The 17,950-nt window shown below is 42.1% G+C and overlaps 1 protein-coding gene across 3 annotated transcripts in view; it reads right to left on the bottom strand.

The window, feature by feature from the left end:
- Positions 1-1,580: 1,580 nt before the first annotated feature.
- Positions 1,581-17,950, bottom strand: part of Rnf32 (ring finger protein 32) — a 34,724-nt gene continuing 18,354 nt past the window's right edge. For 2 of the 3 annotated variants that reach the window (XR_009378233.1, XM_059257783.1), the window contains one exon: positions 16,626-16,816. Coding sequence is in view for 2 of the 3 variants with exons in the window: in XM_059257783.1 (XP_059113766.1) it covers positions 16,808-16,816 (9 nt within the window). In the remaining variant the exon portion in view is untranslated. Of the gene's footprint in view, positions 1,978-2,758; positions 2,927-16,625; positions 16,817-17,950 lie in introns of those variants that run through there. The other variant, XM_059257782.1, reaches the window with a different exon arrangement.

The raw sequence follows: 17,950 nt of genomic DNA, 5'->3' as shown, positions 1-17,950 counted from the left end.
TGTGTCTTCAAATGTAATAGTATGTCTAATCATTAAGAACTTTTTGAGCATAGCCTAACATATACATATTAATTTATGAATTATATATCTATATATTATAAACAAAAACGAACCATTTAAAAAGGATAAAAATATAAATATGGATTTTAAACACTTCTCACATTGTATAGGGGACAGTTCTGAACCCTGACATGTACCTTGGCTTGCTACCTGCTTCTCTGCTGCGCTCCCATCCAGGCTTGATGAAGACTCTCTAGCCAGCTTGAGCATGGCAAACATGGCTCTGGCAGGCCTTGCCCTTCTCCATTCCCTCTGCCTTGCTAAAAACCATTAGATTGAATTCCTAAAGCTAGCCACCAAGGTGTATTCTTTTATTTGGCCACTTCCTCCTCCTGAGGCTGACTACCAAGGTCCAGCTACCAAAGTATTGAAGTCCAGCAATCAAAACCCCCCTTTGGTTCACCTAATTGACATGCCCAATTAAAATTAAACACCTCATCCTAACATGGGGTTCCCCTTTTATGTTCATAAACTGCCATTTGCCTATGGGCCATGTCTGTCTCCTCTCTATCCCCTCTTCCTTGTTCTCTTCCCTTTCTCCCTCATCCTCTATCCACCGGCTTTGTCTCTTAGTGCCTGCCCTCTGTCCCTCTGGGGTAAGTAAATCTCCTTTGTGCTGAGAACTTGGTCTTGGTGTCTTGAGCTAGTACTGGTCTTTTCACTGGATACTGTCTCACATGGACACTGCCTCCCAGCACAGTCATCAACATGTTCTTCCCCCAAAGAGAACAGATTTCCTGGTGGAGGCTGAGGCAAAAGACACTTAAATCCCTGAGATAAAAAGAGCCAACGAGCTTGAAGGGTCTGTAGGATAGACACCCCAGCGTTGATTACCATACTGCTAGTACTGTTGGTTGGGTCTTTTTCTGTTCCAGTGGCCAGGGGCCACCTGAGCAGAGCTGCTCATTAACTACTATGTTACACCAATCTTAGCACCATTCTCTGTCTCCAACCTGGGGTTTAAAGTGTTAAAAAAAATCACTATATCTGTGCTGACACCACACACTTTTTTTTTCCTGTCCTTAGTCCCTAAGTAATACAGTGCAGCAACTGTTCACAGGACACTTACACTCTTAGGCATTATAATTTAGAGGTGACTTCAAAGTATGTGGAGAGATATATGCTGGTTACAAGGGAATACTGCACCATTTCATATCAGGGAGAGCATTTGTGGGGTCTGGCATTGGAGCAACTAGCACCAATTCTGTGGGCTCCAGGGATTTTCAGTTGTCTGTCTTATATATGACCACAGGATTCTGTACCACAGTCATTGACATTTGGTTTACCTTGTTTTGATGTTGAGTACCACAATTTTTTTTTCAGTTTACATGTTAGAAGTACTTCACTGTACTACTAATCTATTACATAAAAACAAAGGAAAGATTCTTAAGCATTGGATAAGTGTGTCAGTTTCCTGGATGTTAGTCAGACACTAGCAATATTTTAAGTAACACTATTCCTCATTTATTTCAAGTGACTAAACTCACAAATGCACAAACTGCTTTTTATGTAATAAAGACTACAGTTAGATAGGTTCTTTTATTTCCTCTATATAATCACAAAGAATAGACAGCAGTGTAGTACTCAACCCAAAATTTACACAACTCATAAACAAGGTAGGCTTTTTACCCCCTTTCTTGTTCTAGTCTTAACTTCATGAACATGAACTCAGCATTCAAGAATTTTCTTTTGGTAGCAGGATCGGCAGAGAGGGCAGGCATGGAAAGGGGCATTGTCTCCCAAGGAAAACTCCTCCAAGGCCAGGAGGCAGGCATGGTGGAACAGATGTGCACAGGACAGGAGGACTGTCTCACGGGGCCGCTGGCCGCTGCTTCCTACAGCTGCTTGCTGGCAGTCACCATGGAGGGAGAGTGGTGTCAGGCAGATGGAACACTCGTAGATCTCCTGGTGGGCAGCCTGCAGCACAAAGCAGATATGGATTTGTCATAGGAGTGACTGCCCTGTCACAGTTACTCAGACCTACAGTGAGAACTATATCCCAAAACATGGGTCCTCTGAAAATGGGCAGTATATTGAAAATCTTAAATGTTGAAGATGTGAGGTGTAGAGATTATAATAAGCATTTTAAAACAAAAATAAAAATGCTGAGCATTAATAATATATATAGTGCCTTTTAATTAAAATGGAAAAACATTTGGCTGATACTGTTAAAATTTTAAAACATTCCAATTTTATGTTTTAAGTTTTCCCTCCCTTTGGCTTTGAGTCACTGCAGAACCCTGTTTACCTCCCTTAGGCTACTACAGATGGAGGAGGAGGGCAGGAAGCATAGGCTTGCCTTTTGAGTTTTCTTTCTTTTTTTTTTTTTTTTTTTTTTTTTGGTTTTTCGAGACCGGGTTTCTCTGTGTAGCTTTGCGCCTTTCCTGGGACTCACTTGGTAGCCCAGGCTGGCCTCAAACTCACAGAGATCTGCCTGGCTCTGCCTCCCGAGTGCTGGGATTAAAGGCGTGCGCCACCACCGCCCGGCTGCGCCTTTTGAGTTTTCATTGTTCATAACACCCACCATTGAACTAGAACTTTAACATTTCAAAATGAAGGACCCTGATGGTCACTGAGCTCACAACAAAGGCCTGGGTGTCCCCATCCAAGGCAGACCTCACAAAGGCTCCCACCCTTTACAGACCTGTGATTGCAGTCCATTCTGCAGAGGCAGCAAGCAAGCTGGTCTGAAGCCTACCTGCACTTGGATTTTCTCCCATTCCTCCTCAGAGATCTCATGGCCACACCTTTCATCTAGCTGCTGGAGAATGCTGCGATTTACAGCCAAGCAGAGGTCGATTTCTGAGAAGAGTTCATCTATGTTGGTGTTGTATGAGCATAGGATTCGGTGGCTGATTTCTGTGAACTGAGAACAGAGGCAGAGGCTGGAGCATCTGAAGGACAGGGCAGAGTCCTTCCTGGAGGAGGAACTTGGTGGGCTCCCTTCTCTCCAGAAGCTGTCATGAGGCCCTACTGTAATGTAGCAGGAGTGCCCTCATCTCAGGACAGGGGTCCTGAGAGAAACCTAGAACAGACCAGGCCAGGCTGCCTGTCTCACTGTCCTCAGCTATCTCCTTTTTGGGACTTCCCATTCTCCATCAGACCCCAGTTCACTGCTGCTTAGCTGTTGACTCAGGTCTTTATTTCTGTAAGAAGGTGCCCATGTCACAGGAGACTTTATTAAATAAGTGTTTGCACTTTTCTCTTGCTAATCTGTCTCTTGTTGGTCTAATTCACAGGATTCCAGCTCAACGATTAAGGGAAGTGTAAAAAGGAAAAGACACTTTTTCTCTGCAGCAATTAGCAAGGCATGTATCTGGGACTAAAGCTAACAGGAGGGAGGAATTAGAAACTTACAGAGGACTTACACAGCACAGTATATAACTTCTTGGCACTGCTGCCAGGCATGTGGGGACTGGAGCTAGCTCTTTGCTTTGCCCATCAGCCTGTGAAGCTGTGGCTCCAGATTATAGGTGATCTTAGTATAAAGCAGAAAAGAGGAAATCCAAGCAAAGGAGGGTAGTCTTTTTACTTTCTTTTCTCATTAAGCTCTAAGATCACAATTTGAAACACTCCCTGCCTAATGAGTTTAAAAATCTTCTCCAAGCACAGATAATCAGTTTATGGATAACTAAGATGCCCCACTACAGAACAGATCCCTTGGGACTTAGGTTAAATTCTACACTAGTAGTGTCAGTGCAGAGGCAACATATGCATGGCATTTGAAGTACTAACCTTAAATAAGTCTCTAGTGTTCCTCTAAACCCAGTTCTTTTATAAAGGTTACACACACACACACACACACACACACACAAAATTATAAAAACATACAAAAACAGATTTTGGAAAACAACTGGTCTTAGGACAAATGACTTGGACATTAGATGCTGGCTGGCTGTGGCAGGGCATGCACTCATCTCCTAATGGCATGAACAGGAGCTGCTGGATCCACAGGACTCCAACATTCCAGCACACACTAGAGTGAACTACTGACACACACTTAGGAAGGTCGGGCATTCCTGGGCAAGTTCCCCACTAGCTTTACCTACTGCCATTAAATAGACCTCAGTCTGTCTGCTTGCTTCCTGACTCCTCTGGATATGTCTACTATGATTCTTTAACCTCTGTGGAGTTGTACCCTTTACAGTGACAAACGCTTGACACTGTGCCTGCCCTTTCCAAAGATGCTGTCACATCCTATTTTAAAAGAGCAAAGTCTTATGAGTACTATATTACTTATTGGAAATATGCCTTAAACTTTAGTGGGGTTTGTATTAAGATAGTAAGGAGGCATGGTGGTGTACACCTATAATCCCATCGTTCAGAAGACTTGGGGTGAGGGATCAAAAGTTGGAAGCTAGCCTGAGCTACATGAGACCCTGTCTCAAAATGATTTTGTTGTTAGTGTTTTACTTACAAAGTTGTATATTGGTCTGCGCCAACTCATTTTTTTCTGTAGGTTTTCATGACTTGTTTTTCTTAATTAGAACATGTATTAAAAATGTAAATTATTGGTCCTGTGCTTAAATATTGTAATTGTGGTCTTATTTACTTAAAACATAATTGTAGAGAATTCTTCACAATTACCTTCTAGACAGAAGTTCAAATGTATATAAATGACGAATAGGATGGTACCACTTCACACATCATTTCATTATAATTATTAAGTTTAGAAAATGAAATTTCACAGTACTTACTATTATACCAGTATTCATGAAAGCTGGGCATGACAGACACAAGAACATACTGAGTTTATTTCACAGATACTTTTATAATTCACTAGATCAGATAGCCTAGCTCTGTTTGTTCTTAACAAGTGGAATATGTCTCTTCAACCATTGTTGCCTTCCTTGGCCCATCCTTTCCAGATAGGAAGAGAAACTCTGACCAGGTTCTTTAGACTAGGCACTCACATGTGACACCCAATCTTCATATGCTGCCTAAACAGAGGGATTCCCACTAGGATGTTGCATAGAGAGGAGATCACGTTTTCACTCTGGGTGTCCAGTTTAGGTGTGAGGCCCTAGATCCTGGACACCATGGCTTTGCATCACCAGCTTCTAGCATTGTGCTCTGCTTTAGTTCCAGTTTGAGTTTTTAGGGAGATTGTATGTGTGTGTGTGTGTGTGTGTGTCACACACACATACACACTGGCATAAATAATCAGGTGAGTAGTAATAGTGCAGTCACAGAGCATTTGCAGAGTTCAGAAGCCAGTCTTTTTCAGATGGACTGGGAAAGAATCATTCTCTGGATTTTAATGAGGCTATAAAGATTTGGTTTCTTGGAGCAAAAGGAAAAACATTTGCTGTTAAGGGAATCATATGAGAAAAGACTGGAAAAAATGGGTGTATCTAGTCATTGTATAGCAGCACATGATGTACCTTTACAAGTCTTTTTCCATAATGTAGGTGCTCCGAGGATCTGAAAGATCCAGGAATTAGTTACACTACACCATTGTGTGACAGAAATGCAGTTGGAGCTACATGTGCAATGCTCAGATTTCTAGTAATCATGTTGAAAAGGCTTATAAATTTACTTTATTTCCCCACCCAAAAATCCAAAATACCATTTCACCACTTCCATTTGAATGACTTAATGGGGTATTTTGCATGCTGTTCCCCATCTCAGGTCAGACTTGTGTTTTTCCCAGAACTCAAAGCCAAGTGGCTTGTGGTCATTTGTGTTGGACTCTGATGCCTCAGAAAGACAAGCAATTTAGGAGATGAGACCAAGAAGAGCAGTCACTAGTGCCATTTGAGGCAGGAGAGGGAGCTCATTCAGGGCTACCCACAGTTCTTTTTGGAAATCTAGGGGCTTGGTGGCAGTTCACTTCACTAGCATAAATGAGGCACTGAACTCCATCTTAAGAGCCAAAAAATTTATTAGGCTATAGGAGACTGGAGTTAGAGGCATACAACAGTGGCAGATGACCATCACATGCTCATCTGCTACCCACAGCAGCTGGTATCTCACCTAGAAACTGTTTCCCACTCACCTGTGAGCCCAGAGAGCCACAGGCTGGCTGCTTGCAGGCCAGAGCACCTACTGCACCTGTGAATAAGACCGGAGCGTGACTGCACACAGGTGTGTGCACACTGTCCTTACAACTGATCAGTTGTGTAATTACTGACACCTGTCCAGCTGTGTCCAGCCTGTATTCTCTTGTGTATTCTTTTTGTTCTGCCACTTTAAATATTACTGTTGCATTTATTTTCTGTGTGGGTGTGTACATCATGGCATGATTGTGGAAGTCAAAGGACGGCTACTGGGAGTCAGTTCTCATTTTCTACCATGTAAGTCCTGGGTTTTTACTCTAATCATCACGCTCTACAGCAAGTGTCTTTATCTGCTGAGCCATCTCACTGTCCCCACCTTAAAAACAAAACAAATAAACCCCTGTTCTCCACTGAAAAGTTTGTATTTTTAGCTTTTTTCTCTCTCACCTTAAAGGTGAAAACTCTCCTATTCTTTTAGCTCCCACTCTAGAGATGCATGCTTCAGTTATCACAGTCCAGAGTTAACTAGATCTTCATCCTCTGATCCAACATGAGGGTCTTAACGCTCTCACTCTCACTCTCCTCTTCTGGTCCAGTTTTGCAAACACTAGGGCTCTCTGACTTAACTTGTTGGGGACATAGTTATTCTTGTTTGGCAGATTCAATGCCTCTGAGATAGACCTCCTCCCTTTATTTACTACTTATACCACAAACTTCCCATCTAGGGCAATTTTCTTTCTTTAGGGAATGCAATCTTCAGTGCTCCTCCCAAGAAGACATTTTAGAATCATAACATCATTGTCCATTTGAACTCATGTCTCTCTTGGACTCTTCTTACACATAGTTTTCATTTAGATCACCTAGAATTCTAGGCTGTTTAATTTCCCCCGATGATGCCCAGTTTTCTAGCTTATACTGAACCTCTGAGACATCTGTGTGGTGCAGGTGCTGTTCCTTTGAACACCCTGTTGGGTTTCTTTGCTCCTGAGGTCTTCCACAGCATTACGAGGTGGAATACTGACCACCCCCCCTTTAAGTCATATTAAGGGTCCTTTGACCACTTAAGTTGGGTCTGGATTAGCTTCAGATCTGGAAAAATCCTTTTCCATTGCTACTTCAAGCTGTTCTCTTTGTCCTCTGTATCCACTTTTCTTTCTCAGTTCTAAAAACAAGATGGAGCCTACTGCACCCTCTCCACTTGTGATTTCTCTGAGACACTCCCACTGAAAGGAGAAGGAAAAGGCAGCCAGGGCAGCTAGGGCCATTCCCATGGGAGAAAGTGCTCACCAGTGACCCCAGGGCCACGTAGAAATTCCATCCCGGAGAGAAGCTCATAAAGACTCAGGAAGTAAACAACTCAGTGACTCTGGAAGTCCCTGAAATTGAGCACTCACAAGGCCCCTCCCCCAAAGGTTATGTAAGTAGTAAGGACTGCTGTGGAGAGGAGACTGACTTGTCCAACTACCTACATGTTGTGCAGAGGACATGTCCATGCTGTGGTAGGCTTTCTGTGAGGTAGCTGCCTTTGAGTCATCCATCTTCTTGTAAGTAACCTGAGTAAACTCAGTGGTTCACCAAGTTGGCCTGTGGTACTGTGACTTTGCTCTGTTGTTGGTTCCCTTTCTGGGATGAGAAGACACTTGCTCACATCTTCCCTGAGCAGTGTCACACAACACTCAACAGAATGTGCCATGAGGAGAAAGACTAGAGGTACACACAACAGAATATTGGAATTGTAGTGTGGCCACAGGCCAGGCAGGCAGCTTCTTTAATAGTGCAGCTGCTCTGCTGAGAAGCGATGGGCATGTGTATAGCTGAGAAATGGTAACTCTGGGCTTCCACATGCAAATTCAGTCCTCACATTTGTACTTACACAGATAATCATACAGTTTAAAGCTAAGTGATTAGCTCATGCTAATAATTAGAATATTACTCCAAATATCAAATCACAACAATTTAAAAGTCCAGAGAAAAGAGAAAAAATGTATTTAAAAATATTTCTGTGTTTTCATTTCATGGCTTATCTTATCACCTGGAATACAGTATTTGTGTTCCTCACATAACTGTCATCAGCCATAGCTGTTCCCACTTGTAGCTCCAGACCTCTCCTCTAGCAGGTGCTCTTGACAAGACCATGCTGGGGAGCAAGAGGCCTCCCACACCCACACCTGGTCCCTCCCTTCTGGGAGCATGACTAAGTGGGTTTCCCAGACTTGGTGTTCCCTCACATCTCTCCGATGGCTGGTTGCTGAGTCCCACTCTTTTCCTGTCCTTTCACTGATGCACTCTGCAGCTTACTGCTGTACTGAATCCTACCTGTTCCTGAGTTCAGGCTGCTCATTTGCTGCCAGGAAGCACTTCACTTTGAGATCCCACAGGTACCCCAAGCAGCAAGCCCAAGGCATCTTCCCCAACTCGGAACAGAGCTAAGTTTGGATGTGAGCCCAAGTCACAAGGCCTTTTCCCCCCAAGATTCTACATTGATTCATGAGCAAATCCTGTGGTCTGTCACTGCCTATGTATCATGGCTGTTACCTCCAGTAGCCTCTTAGGCCAGCTCCCAGCCCACCCCACTATGAGGCTGCCTACCACCCAGTGACATATTGGACCCTGCCATCATGGAGGTGGTCCAAGGCAACGGGTCCACTGGCTGTTTCTGTTAACATTCATCTGCCCACATCCCTTATTCAGAATAACCCCTTCTCTACTCCCTCCCTTTCTCCATGTCTGCCTCATAGCACTTACTGTTCCTTGAACTTTGTTTTGTTTTGTTGAGACAGAATCTCAATTTGTAGCTCTGGCTGGCCTGGAACCCAGAGAGGAATTCACTGCCAATCAGAGTAATATCACCTTTACACTTCCTTACTTTTTAATTTTACAAACTTCATTAGTTTTAAAGAAATTGTTTTTAAACAAAAATAATTTCTTTCATATGTAATGATAGTTAAGAGCTATTAAATGCATTTTATTCAATCTAAACTAAATTCACTTTATTACTTACAGGCATTACATGATGAAGTAGAAAAGTCCTTACATCGTTTCTGTGGGGCTGGTTATTAAAACAGTTTGGAAACTGAGCTAGTATTTACCAGGCAGTGTACTGCCCTGAGGATCAAAGACCACAGACAGTGTTCTTCAGTGAAGAGCTCCTCAGGTAGGAACACCACTGACAGTGCTGGTGACTTGGGAACCTACAAGCTCCTAGGAGGTGAGGAGAGGGCAACTGGACTGTATTTTAGAACTCAGGTGGCCAGAGCTGAGGCCGCACCAGCTTTTCCCACGTCTGTGTCATTGGTCACCACTAACTTCAGCAAAAGCTGTCTGGAAGGAATCGTGTGGTCTGGCCCATGTGTTTGCTCAGTTCTGTGAATAACTGCTGCTTTTTCCTCATCCTGCACTTTGTGTTGTGGTGATGTGGGCTGAAAGTGATCTCTCCTCTGCTCACCCCGTGGACTTCTGGCTCTTGAGGGCTGGTTATCTATTTTGTGTACATTTCTTATCTCCTCAGATGAGTACCATAGATCTAGGGAAGCACCTGATTCATCTATGTAAGGTCTTTAGCACTGAAAAAAGTTGACTTTTGGTTTGCAAAAGATTAGAGATGAGAACAAATATATGCCCTAAATGTATATATTTAGAAGCAGCACAATACAGATTCCTTCTTGGAGGAGGGAAAAGGTAAAGAAGAACAATGCTTATCTAGACTTTAAAGTGACCTCTGTTGGCAAAGTTCAGTAAAACACCGTATTTAGCTGAGAACCCCAACACTGATGTGAGGTTGTGAACAACAAGGCCTGCCAGGGTGTGCTTCTGAAAGGAGCACATAGAACTGCTCTTGCTCCTTAGAGTCTGGTGTTCAGCTTAGCAACAGCAGTCTTTTTAGGGCTGGAGCTGTGGCCAGTAGGATAGTGCATGCTAGCATGTGTGAGGCTTAACACTGAAAAAGTCAACACACATTTCCTGACTGCTCATTGTAATCAATTCAGAGCAACTACTCAGTATCTCTGAAATGTCACATTCCTGTTTTCAGAAATTCTTATTTCCTCACTTCTTATGTGAGTTGATAACCTTCATAATTCAAAGGGTAAGCATGACAAGAAAACATGTCAACTTAATTCTAGTTTTTAAACATTAATGCTTAATACTATGAATTTCACATAAACATCAAATATATAAAAAATTCAATTTAGTAAAAATGAGTACCTTAACATATTTTTCCTTTTAAGTCTCCTATTTTGGATATTTGATAAATTTAATAACCAGGAGTCTGGGTCATTGATATGTAAAGCAGTTACTGGCTAAACATTAAAAAAAAAAAACACTAACAAAAGCATTTAGGTGAACTCTGTCTGCTTAGGAGAGTCTTAAGTGATCCATCTCATGTCAGCAAATTGCTTACTAATGTGTTGACTTAGGGCCACTCTCAAAAGCAAAATGAAAAGCCTGGAATTTACAGCATATCAATGCATCAGTTGATAAGCTTTTACTGGTTTAATATCCTCCCAGGCTTGCAGCTTGGAGCCACTTCAAGTTAGCAACAGAATGTTTGCCATCTCTATGTGATAAAGGAAGTCAAAGGAATGAACAAACTTCAGGACCATTATGTTGTTTGGTGAGATGGAAATGAAAAAGCTAGAGAAGTCACAGGTTGGGTGTGTGTGAGAGTTGGGCCCTCAAGTCCAGCATCTGACAGATTGTTAGCCTCACCTTTCAAACAATGGTCTGGACTTTAGCTGGGGCAAAGATAACATAGTGCATTTGGAAAGTTTTAATTGCAGCAATAAAAGACTGTACCTCAATTATATGACAGATGCTAGCAGAGTTTCCAGATAAGGATCAAAGGCATCTAAGGAGTGGTCACTGCACTTTGGGCCACACTAGGCTTTCTGTACACACTGCTGGGGAATTAGCACATCAGCTTTCCCGACCTTTCCAGGTCCTTTGATCTGAGTTCTCAAGCAAGTAAGTGTACCAGGACTACTGTATCAGCCAGACAGGTCCAACACTCCCTCACTGAATTTTAATCCTGACACTCACCAATACAAAACCCAACACCTGACCTTTGCAGTTCTTACCACAAAAGTTCAGTATGCTTAATAGAACCTGCTTGTCACATTACACCACTCTGCTCTGCTTCTGTTTTGCTAGCAGCGTGCCGATGCCACTTGAAAGCCAGGCCACCTTGAGAAGAGAACTTCTTAGTGTATGGGAACATTTTGTTTGTAGAATTTAGATGGATAAAAAACAAAGAAAAGGACTTCATTAACTCTCCCAGGAAGAGAAGGGGGAAATGCATTACCAAAGTTTGTGTATAAGCAAGATAGATTATAAATCAGAACAGCCTGAGCTAACCTGATCCAGAGTACTGAAAACATTCATCTCCGTACATGAAGCATTCAAGGACACTAGCACCTCCAGTTGTTCACACTTAAAGCTCCCAAATGGGCGATTACCTCTTTCTTTTCAATTCATTAGACTTCTTTTTCTCCGCGGGGACTTTCTGTTGGATCTAGGCCAGTGCTTCCCAGCAGAGCAGAGGCTTTGCCCACACACAAGCTAAGGCGGCAGTGCACAGATGAGGTCAGCTTTGTAAAGCAAAGCTGCAGCTCAGCAGCCATTCCCCTGGTGCTGCAAGTCTTTTGGTTTTTGTTTGTTTGTTGTTTTTAACTGCCATTACATGATACCAAGATAAATGGTGTTTTGTTTTTAAAGTCTCTAATTCTGGTTTCCACTGAGGCACAGGTCACAGTGGCTGCTCGCTCGGAAGGGGCCAGCTGCCACTTCTGCTTTACTGCCTCCCCAAAGCAGTGTTTACCCATCTCACTGCAGTGAGCCAGTAGATTTATTCCTCCTAGTAACTTGCAATTTCTGTTTGGACTAGAAAATAAAAGTGAATTTACATTACTCTTTGATCATAGTGAAAAGGGAGCTATATCTTAAATATGTGGGTATTTTCCAGGTTAAAATAATTGTTGCCTTCCACAGATAAAGCATTTGCCACCTCCACATTGTTATTCACTACAGCATGTTTAGTAAAATCTCAAGTTTCTGACATTCAAACCTTCAGTCTCTGACAGTTTAGTGATCTGAAGTTTTGTGCAGTTAAGATTGGCCAGAAGGCATGTGAAAAAGCATAGGGCCTCCTATCTCCCTAGAATAACTTGGTATTTCTGGAATGCTGCTAACTGTATCACAAAGCTAGTCTCTCACCCAAAGGGACCTTGCTAGAGCCATTGTTCATTGTGGCTTTGGAATTTGTTCTCAATGGAGTTACTACTAGGAAACCTCTAGACACACTGGTTCATCTCAAACTGGACTTGAATTTTAGTAAGCATTTTTGTCTTTGAAGACTTTCATAGGTTCAAGCTGCAGGCAGAGTCACTTAAAAAAAACTTGTAAAAGTATCAAGTAAGGTCGAATGTAATTATGGGAAAAGAATAAGCTTGGGCTAACACCAAGAAAGTAAAAATAAGTTTAGAAAAGCAATTTCTTTTGAAAAAAAGGGGGAGATTCTCTGGAACCCAAACCATACTAGTAAACACATCTGGCCCAGGTTCCATCTTTCATGAACACAGAAATAGTCATACAGGAAGTGACTACCTCTCATCCCACTGGTGGGAGCTAGACTTCATAATCTGATGTGACTGGCTAATTGACTTGAAAGGGATGGGGCTTCAGGGAATAAGAGCCTTTGTTGGACTAATTACCTTTGATAGAAAAAAAAGTTACTCACATAATGAAGAGTCAGGGCCAGCAGTTACATTTTTATTTTAGACACTAAGATGTCTAACTCTTAAAGCATCTTTATATACAACCTTATGTTCAAATATTTTGGGGCTGGAGGATGGCCCATTGGGTAAAGAGCACTTAGTTTCACATGAGGGCCTGAGTTGAATCCCCAACACCAAAGTTAAAAGCTGGACATGGATGCCTATGCCGGGAACCCCAACAGAGACAGACAGGTAGATTCCTGGAACTTGCTGATCATTCAGTCTAGCTGAAACAGCAAGTCTCTGGTGCAGTGGGAGACTCTGTCTCAAAGAAAGAAGGTAGAAGCCAGTATAAACAGGACACACTTTTGGCTGAGCACACAGCGGCACACACACACCTGCACACACATTCACACTACTTGCACAAACACCTGCATGCACACACTCCTGTACAAACACCTGTGTTCACATACCTGTACACACACCTGCACAAACACAGCTGTGCCCAAATGCATGCATACTTGTATACACACTTGTACAAACACATATGTACACACACATATGTATACCTGTACAAACACACCTGCACATATGCACACATATACTTTTCTTTACAGCCATTCTAAATTGAAAACATCAAACTTTTTTTTTTATTAAAACCATTTTTCAGCCGGGCGGTGGTGGCGCACGCCTTTAATCCCAGCACTCAGGAGGCAGAGGCAGGCGGATCTCTGTGAGTTCGAGGCCAGCCTGGTCTCCCAAGCGAGTTCCAGGAAAGGCGCAAAGCTACACAGAGAAACCCTGTCTCAAAAAACAAACAAACAAACAAACAAAAAACCAAAAACCATTTTTCTTGTTAAAAAATAAAATTCTGTTCTGGCCAGGTAATGGTTTTGTTCTGGCCAGGCAGTGGTGGCACACATCTTCAATCCCAGCTCTTGGGAGGCAGAGGCAAGAGGATCTCTGTGAGTTTGAGGCCAGCCTGGTCTACAGAGTGAGTTCCAGAACAGCCACACAGAAAACTATCTCAAAAAAACAAAAAAAATCGATTTTTATTATTATAAAACCATATTGAACTTAATAAGGCAGTAGTATGCAGTGCCTCAGGCTGACCGAGCCTTGCACATCCACTGCTGGGCCATGCTACTAACTTCTGCAACACTTGTTACTTTCCTGATCCCACTATGAAATATTAATTTCACTACCATGATGAAAATTTTAAAAAAGCACAAGAAAATGGTTGGAACCCCTAAACATTTATATATGTGTATGTGCTAATATTCTTTCACTAAACTTTATTTCTTATAGTTTTACTAGAAATAAAGATGGCTGCTTTGCTGTGCCCAGAACAAGTTGCTGTCCAGTGTTCTCAATCAGGTTTCCTTCCTGCTGGTCCTGGGAGGCACCCAAAGGTGCTGGGCCTCAGATCCTGGCAACCTCTGATACAGTGGCTTCTGTCCTACTCATTGGTTTATGCCTTCCATCTGACAAGGTATGGTGCCCAGGAAGTTGTCTTGGACCCTAGTTTCATTTAGTGTTCAGATATTGAGTTTTGGCAGATTACAGTATTAAATAATGTTCTCTTGCCCTCTCCATGTGAATGGACTAAAATTATCAATTTAGATTTTGTATACTGATATATATGGCTGTCTTCTGTTCACTAGTTGTCCATTATTTAATGGGGATTTAGCTACCAAATTTATGTTTTATATATCAAAAGGTTTGTTGTCTTTTAAATTATAAGATGGCTCTTCCTACTCTGCTAAATAGGTGTTTGGGTTGACTTGTGCAGTTTGAGGTGCATAGGCAAGCTTATGAGTTTTTTTTTTAAGGGTTAAAAGTCACATTAAAACTATCTGTGGAAAATGGACATTTATATTTAAATGCACCATATATATTAGTCATTTTATTCAATACTTTGACTTTATCAGAAGAAGCCCTTCTGTGGTTTGAAGCTTCCTTGTTAAGCTTAGGATGTGAACTTTTATGAAGGGGCAGTTTCCCACATTTACATCTGATTATTGTGCCTCTACAATAAATAGTTACCACATATATACCTTGACTATGGATACCCAGTAATCTAGTTTGGGTAATTTTATGTGATTTTTGTGCATTTTATCAATACACAGTATCAAACATATTTGCATTTGCACCACACACCTGCTATATTCTGTCTCCTTGCACTACTGCTAGGCAGAGACTGGCCAGAGTGCTCTAGTGCTGAGCAATCCAGGGTTACATGGTCATGGTTTGATATGTAATCGTTTTTTTTTTTTTGTTTTTTTTTTTTTTTAAAGACAGGGTCTCAGCCAGGTGGAGGTGGTGCACACCTTTAATCTCAGCACTCAGGAGGCAGAGGCAGGTGGATCTCTATGCCAGCCTGGTCTGCAGAGTGAGTTCCAAGACAGCCAGGGCTACACAGAGAAATCTGTCTCAAAAGCAACAAAACAAAACAAACTAAACAGACAGGGTCTCTTGCATCCCAGGCTGGCCTCTGCAGCCCAGGATACAGCTTGCCATCCTTGCCGAGGATGTAGCTGAGGATGATCTTGAAAAATTGAATCTTCTTGCCTACTTCAAGTGCTGAGATTACAGGCATGCATTGCTGTACCTGGTTTATGTGGTGTTGGAGATTGAACTCAGGAATGTCTGCATGCTGAGCTCCATCCCCAATAAGTGGCCTTTATTGTAATAAACTCCATCCTAGAGTTCTGGTACTGGTGGTCAGGATTAGGAATACATTTAATTAGTTACACTTGAGTATCTTTTTAGTGAAATTGAAATACTCATGTGAGTTTCTATTATTTTATACTTTAAATTTCTTCCCATGTTTGCTAGTTTTGTGGAAACTAATTTCAGTTACATTTTGGTCTTTAATGGCAGCAGGCTGTATATATGAGCCTCTTAAATTTTAACCTGATTTCCATGTATGTGGATGCCTTCCTCCTCAGTGTTTTGAGCCTGGTGATACTTTAACTTCCAATGTCCACTTTTAAATTACTTTTCATATCAGATGCCGGTTTCATTAGCTAGGTTTGTTATTTCTCTCCTATCTGTCTGTCTGTCTCTCTGTCAGACCAGCTCTGGTCTCAAACTCTGTATCCTCCAATTTCTTTCTCCTGGAGCTGGGATCACAGGACTGGAAGACTGCCTGCTGGGGATCTGAATGTGAGTCCTCAGGCCTGGCATCAAACACCTTACCTACTGAACAATCTCCCAGCCCCACTTTTCCTTTTTTGCTTGTTTATTTATTCTGAGACAAGGTGCTGCTATTATGTAGGCTTGGGCTGGCCTTTGGATGCAAGCTTCTTTTATGTTAGCCTCCCAGTATAGGCCACTACGCCTGCTCTCATTTGTTTTTTAAATATGAATTTACTTTGAACATTTTGTTTCATTTTAAGTGTTCTGCATCAATGAAATCCAAGAGTTTGTTATATAACAGGTAAATTTACCCGTTATATTTGATGTCTTGCTATGCTTTTACCCCTCATCACCTTTTCTAGTCATTATCCTCTCTTGTTGCTGCCTTCCCCTTTTCCTAACTTCTGTAGGAATGTTTGTGTGGGGGGGCATCCATGTGATGGTCAGAGGACAACCTTGGGTTGCTTTCCAGCTTGTTTGAGTCAGGGTTTCTCCACGCCTGCCCCCCCCTCCCTCTGTGCTCCAAATTAGCTGGCCCTAGAGCTTGTGCAGAGTCTCCAGTCTTTACTTCTGTCTCCTCATCGGAGCTCTGGAGTTATAAGTGTCCCTGCTATGTTCTCTGGCTTTTACACTGGTTCTGGGGTTTGAACTCAAGTCTTCACACTTGTACAGTAAGCTCTTTACCCACAGAATCATCTCCTCAGCCTGACAGGACTATTTTTAAATTATTTTATTAAAAGCAGAAAAGTCAATGAAGAAGAAATTTCTTCTTAATTTTAGTGAAATAAAAATCAATTCACGTGTGACTCTGTAATCTTGCACTACTTGCTGACCTAGCAGAATTTCTAGCTGCTTGAATCTTGGAGGACAGGATGCCTGTAGATTAGAAGTCCGTCTTCAGATGAGCTGGCAAAATTGGGAGGATCTGTCAGAGTGACTATGATCATGACAACCCTGAACTTTATTATTGTCCCATCTTGTCCTAAATGACCTTACCCTCCTACTGACCAGTCTATGACAGTTGACAACTGCCATGAGAAGACTGGAAAGAACTATAAAAGAGTGTGCCTGGATTCCCAGAAAGCCTCTGCCTCCCAAAGAATCATCCTTTCCATTTGTTCATTTCCTCTACTCGGTGTCTGTAACCTCCCAATTCCAGCAGGCCGAGCAGATTTACACACATCACTCCCATTTCTCCTGCCTTAACTGTGCATAAGTTTCCTTGGTGTTCTGTGTTACTGGAGACACAATTTAAACAGAACAAAAGGACCCAGTTTGGGGTAAGAATTGATAACGGCAGTAGTTCAAAAAAAATCATAGAACACAAATTCTTATACAAAAAGTAACCCTATGGTGATGCATACTTCTAATCCATAGCACTCTAGAGACTGAGGCAGGAGGATCAGGAGTTGAAGGCTAACCTGGGCATAAAGAGTTAGAAGAAACCGTCTCATAAAAACAAAACTAGCTGGGCAGTGGTGGCGCACGCCTTTAATCCCAGCACTCGGGAGGCAGAGCCAGGAGGATCTCTGTGAGTTCGAGGCCAGCCTGGGCTACCAAGTGAGTTCCAGGAAAGGCGCAAAGCTACACAGAGAAACCCTGTCTCGAAAAACCAAAAAAAAAAACTAACCAAACAAAATTTCTCTTTTTGCTTTTATCTCCACTAGCCCTGTATCTTTCTCTACAAAGCACAAAGATTTCTATTGTCTCAAACAATTGCATACCCAGATTCACCCATTTCTCATTTGTATTCTGTGTTTGTAATATTCCATACTTTATTTTTAGCTGAATTATATATCATGAAAATATTTTCCAGTTTATCTACCTTGGGCTTTGTAACTGTTGTGCAGTTTACTCTGGTTATATCTTCTTCCTTTTTAAAATAACTATTGCTGTGGGCACAGCCCAGTATCTGTGCATATACTATAGGATAACATTGGAGTGGCAGTCAGCCAGTGCCAGGTCCACTAGTGGCTGTAGTCCATTTCCCCCTTCATTAGCACTGGAGAATGTTGTCAGGCTTTCTAATTCTTGGCAATA

The sequence above is a fragment of the Peromyscus eremicus genome, chromosome 3 (assembly GCF_949786415.1).
Source record: "Peromyscus eremicus chromosome 3, PerEre_H2_v1, whole genome shotgun sequence".
Classification (NCBI taxonomy): Eukaryota; Metazoa; Chordata; class Mammalia; order Rodentia; family Cricetidae; genus Peromyscus; species Peromyscus eremicus.
This window is presented reverse-complemented; position numbering and strand designations above follow the sequence as displayed.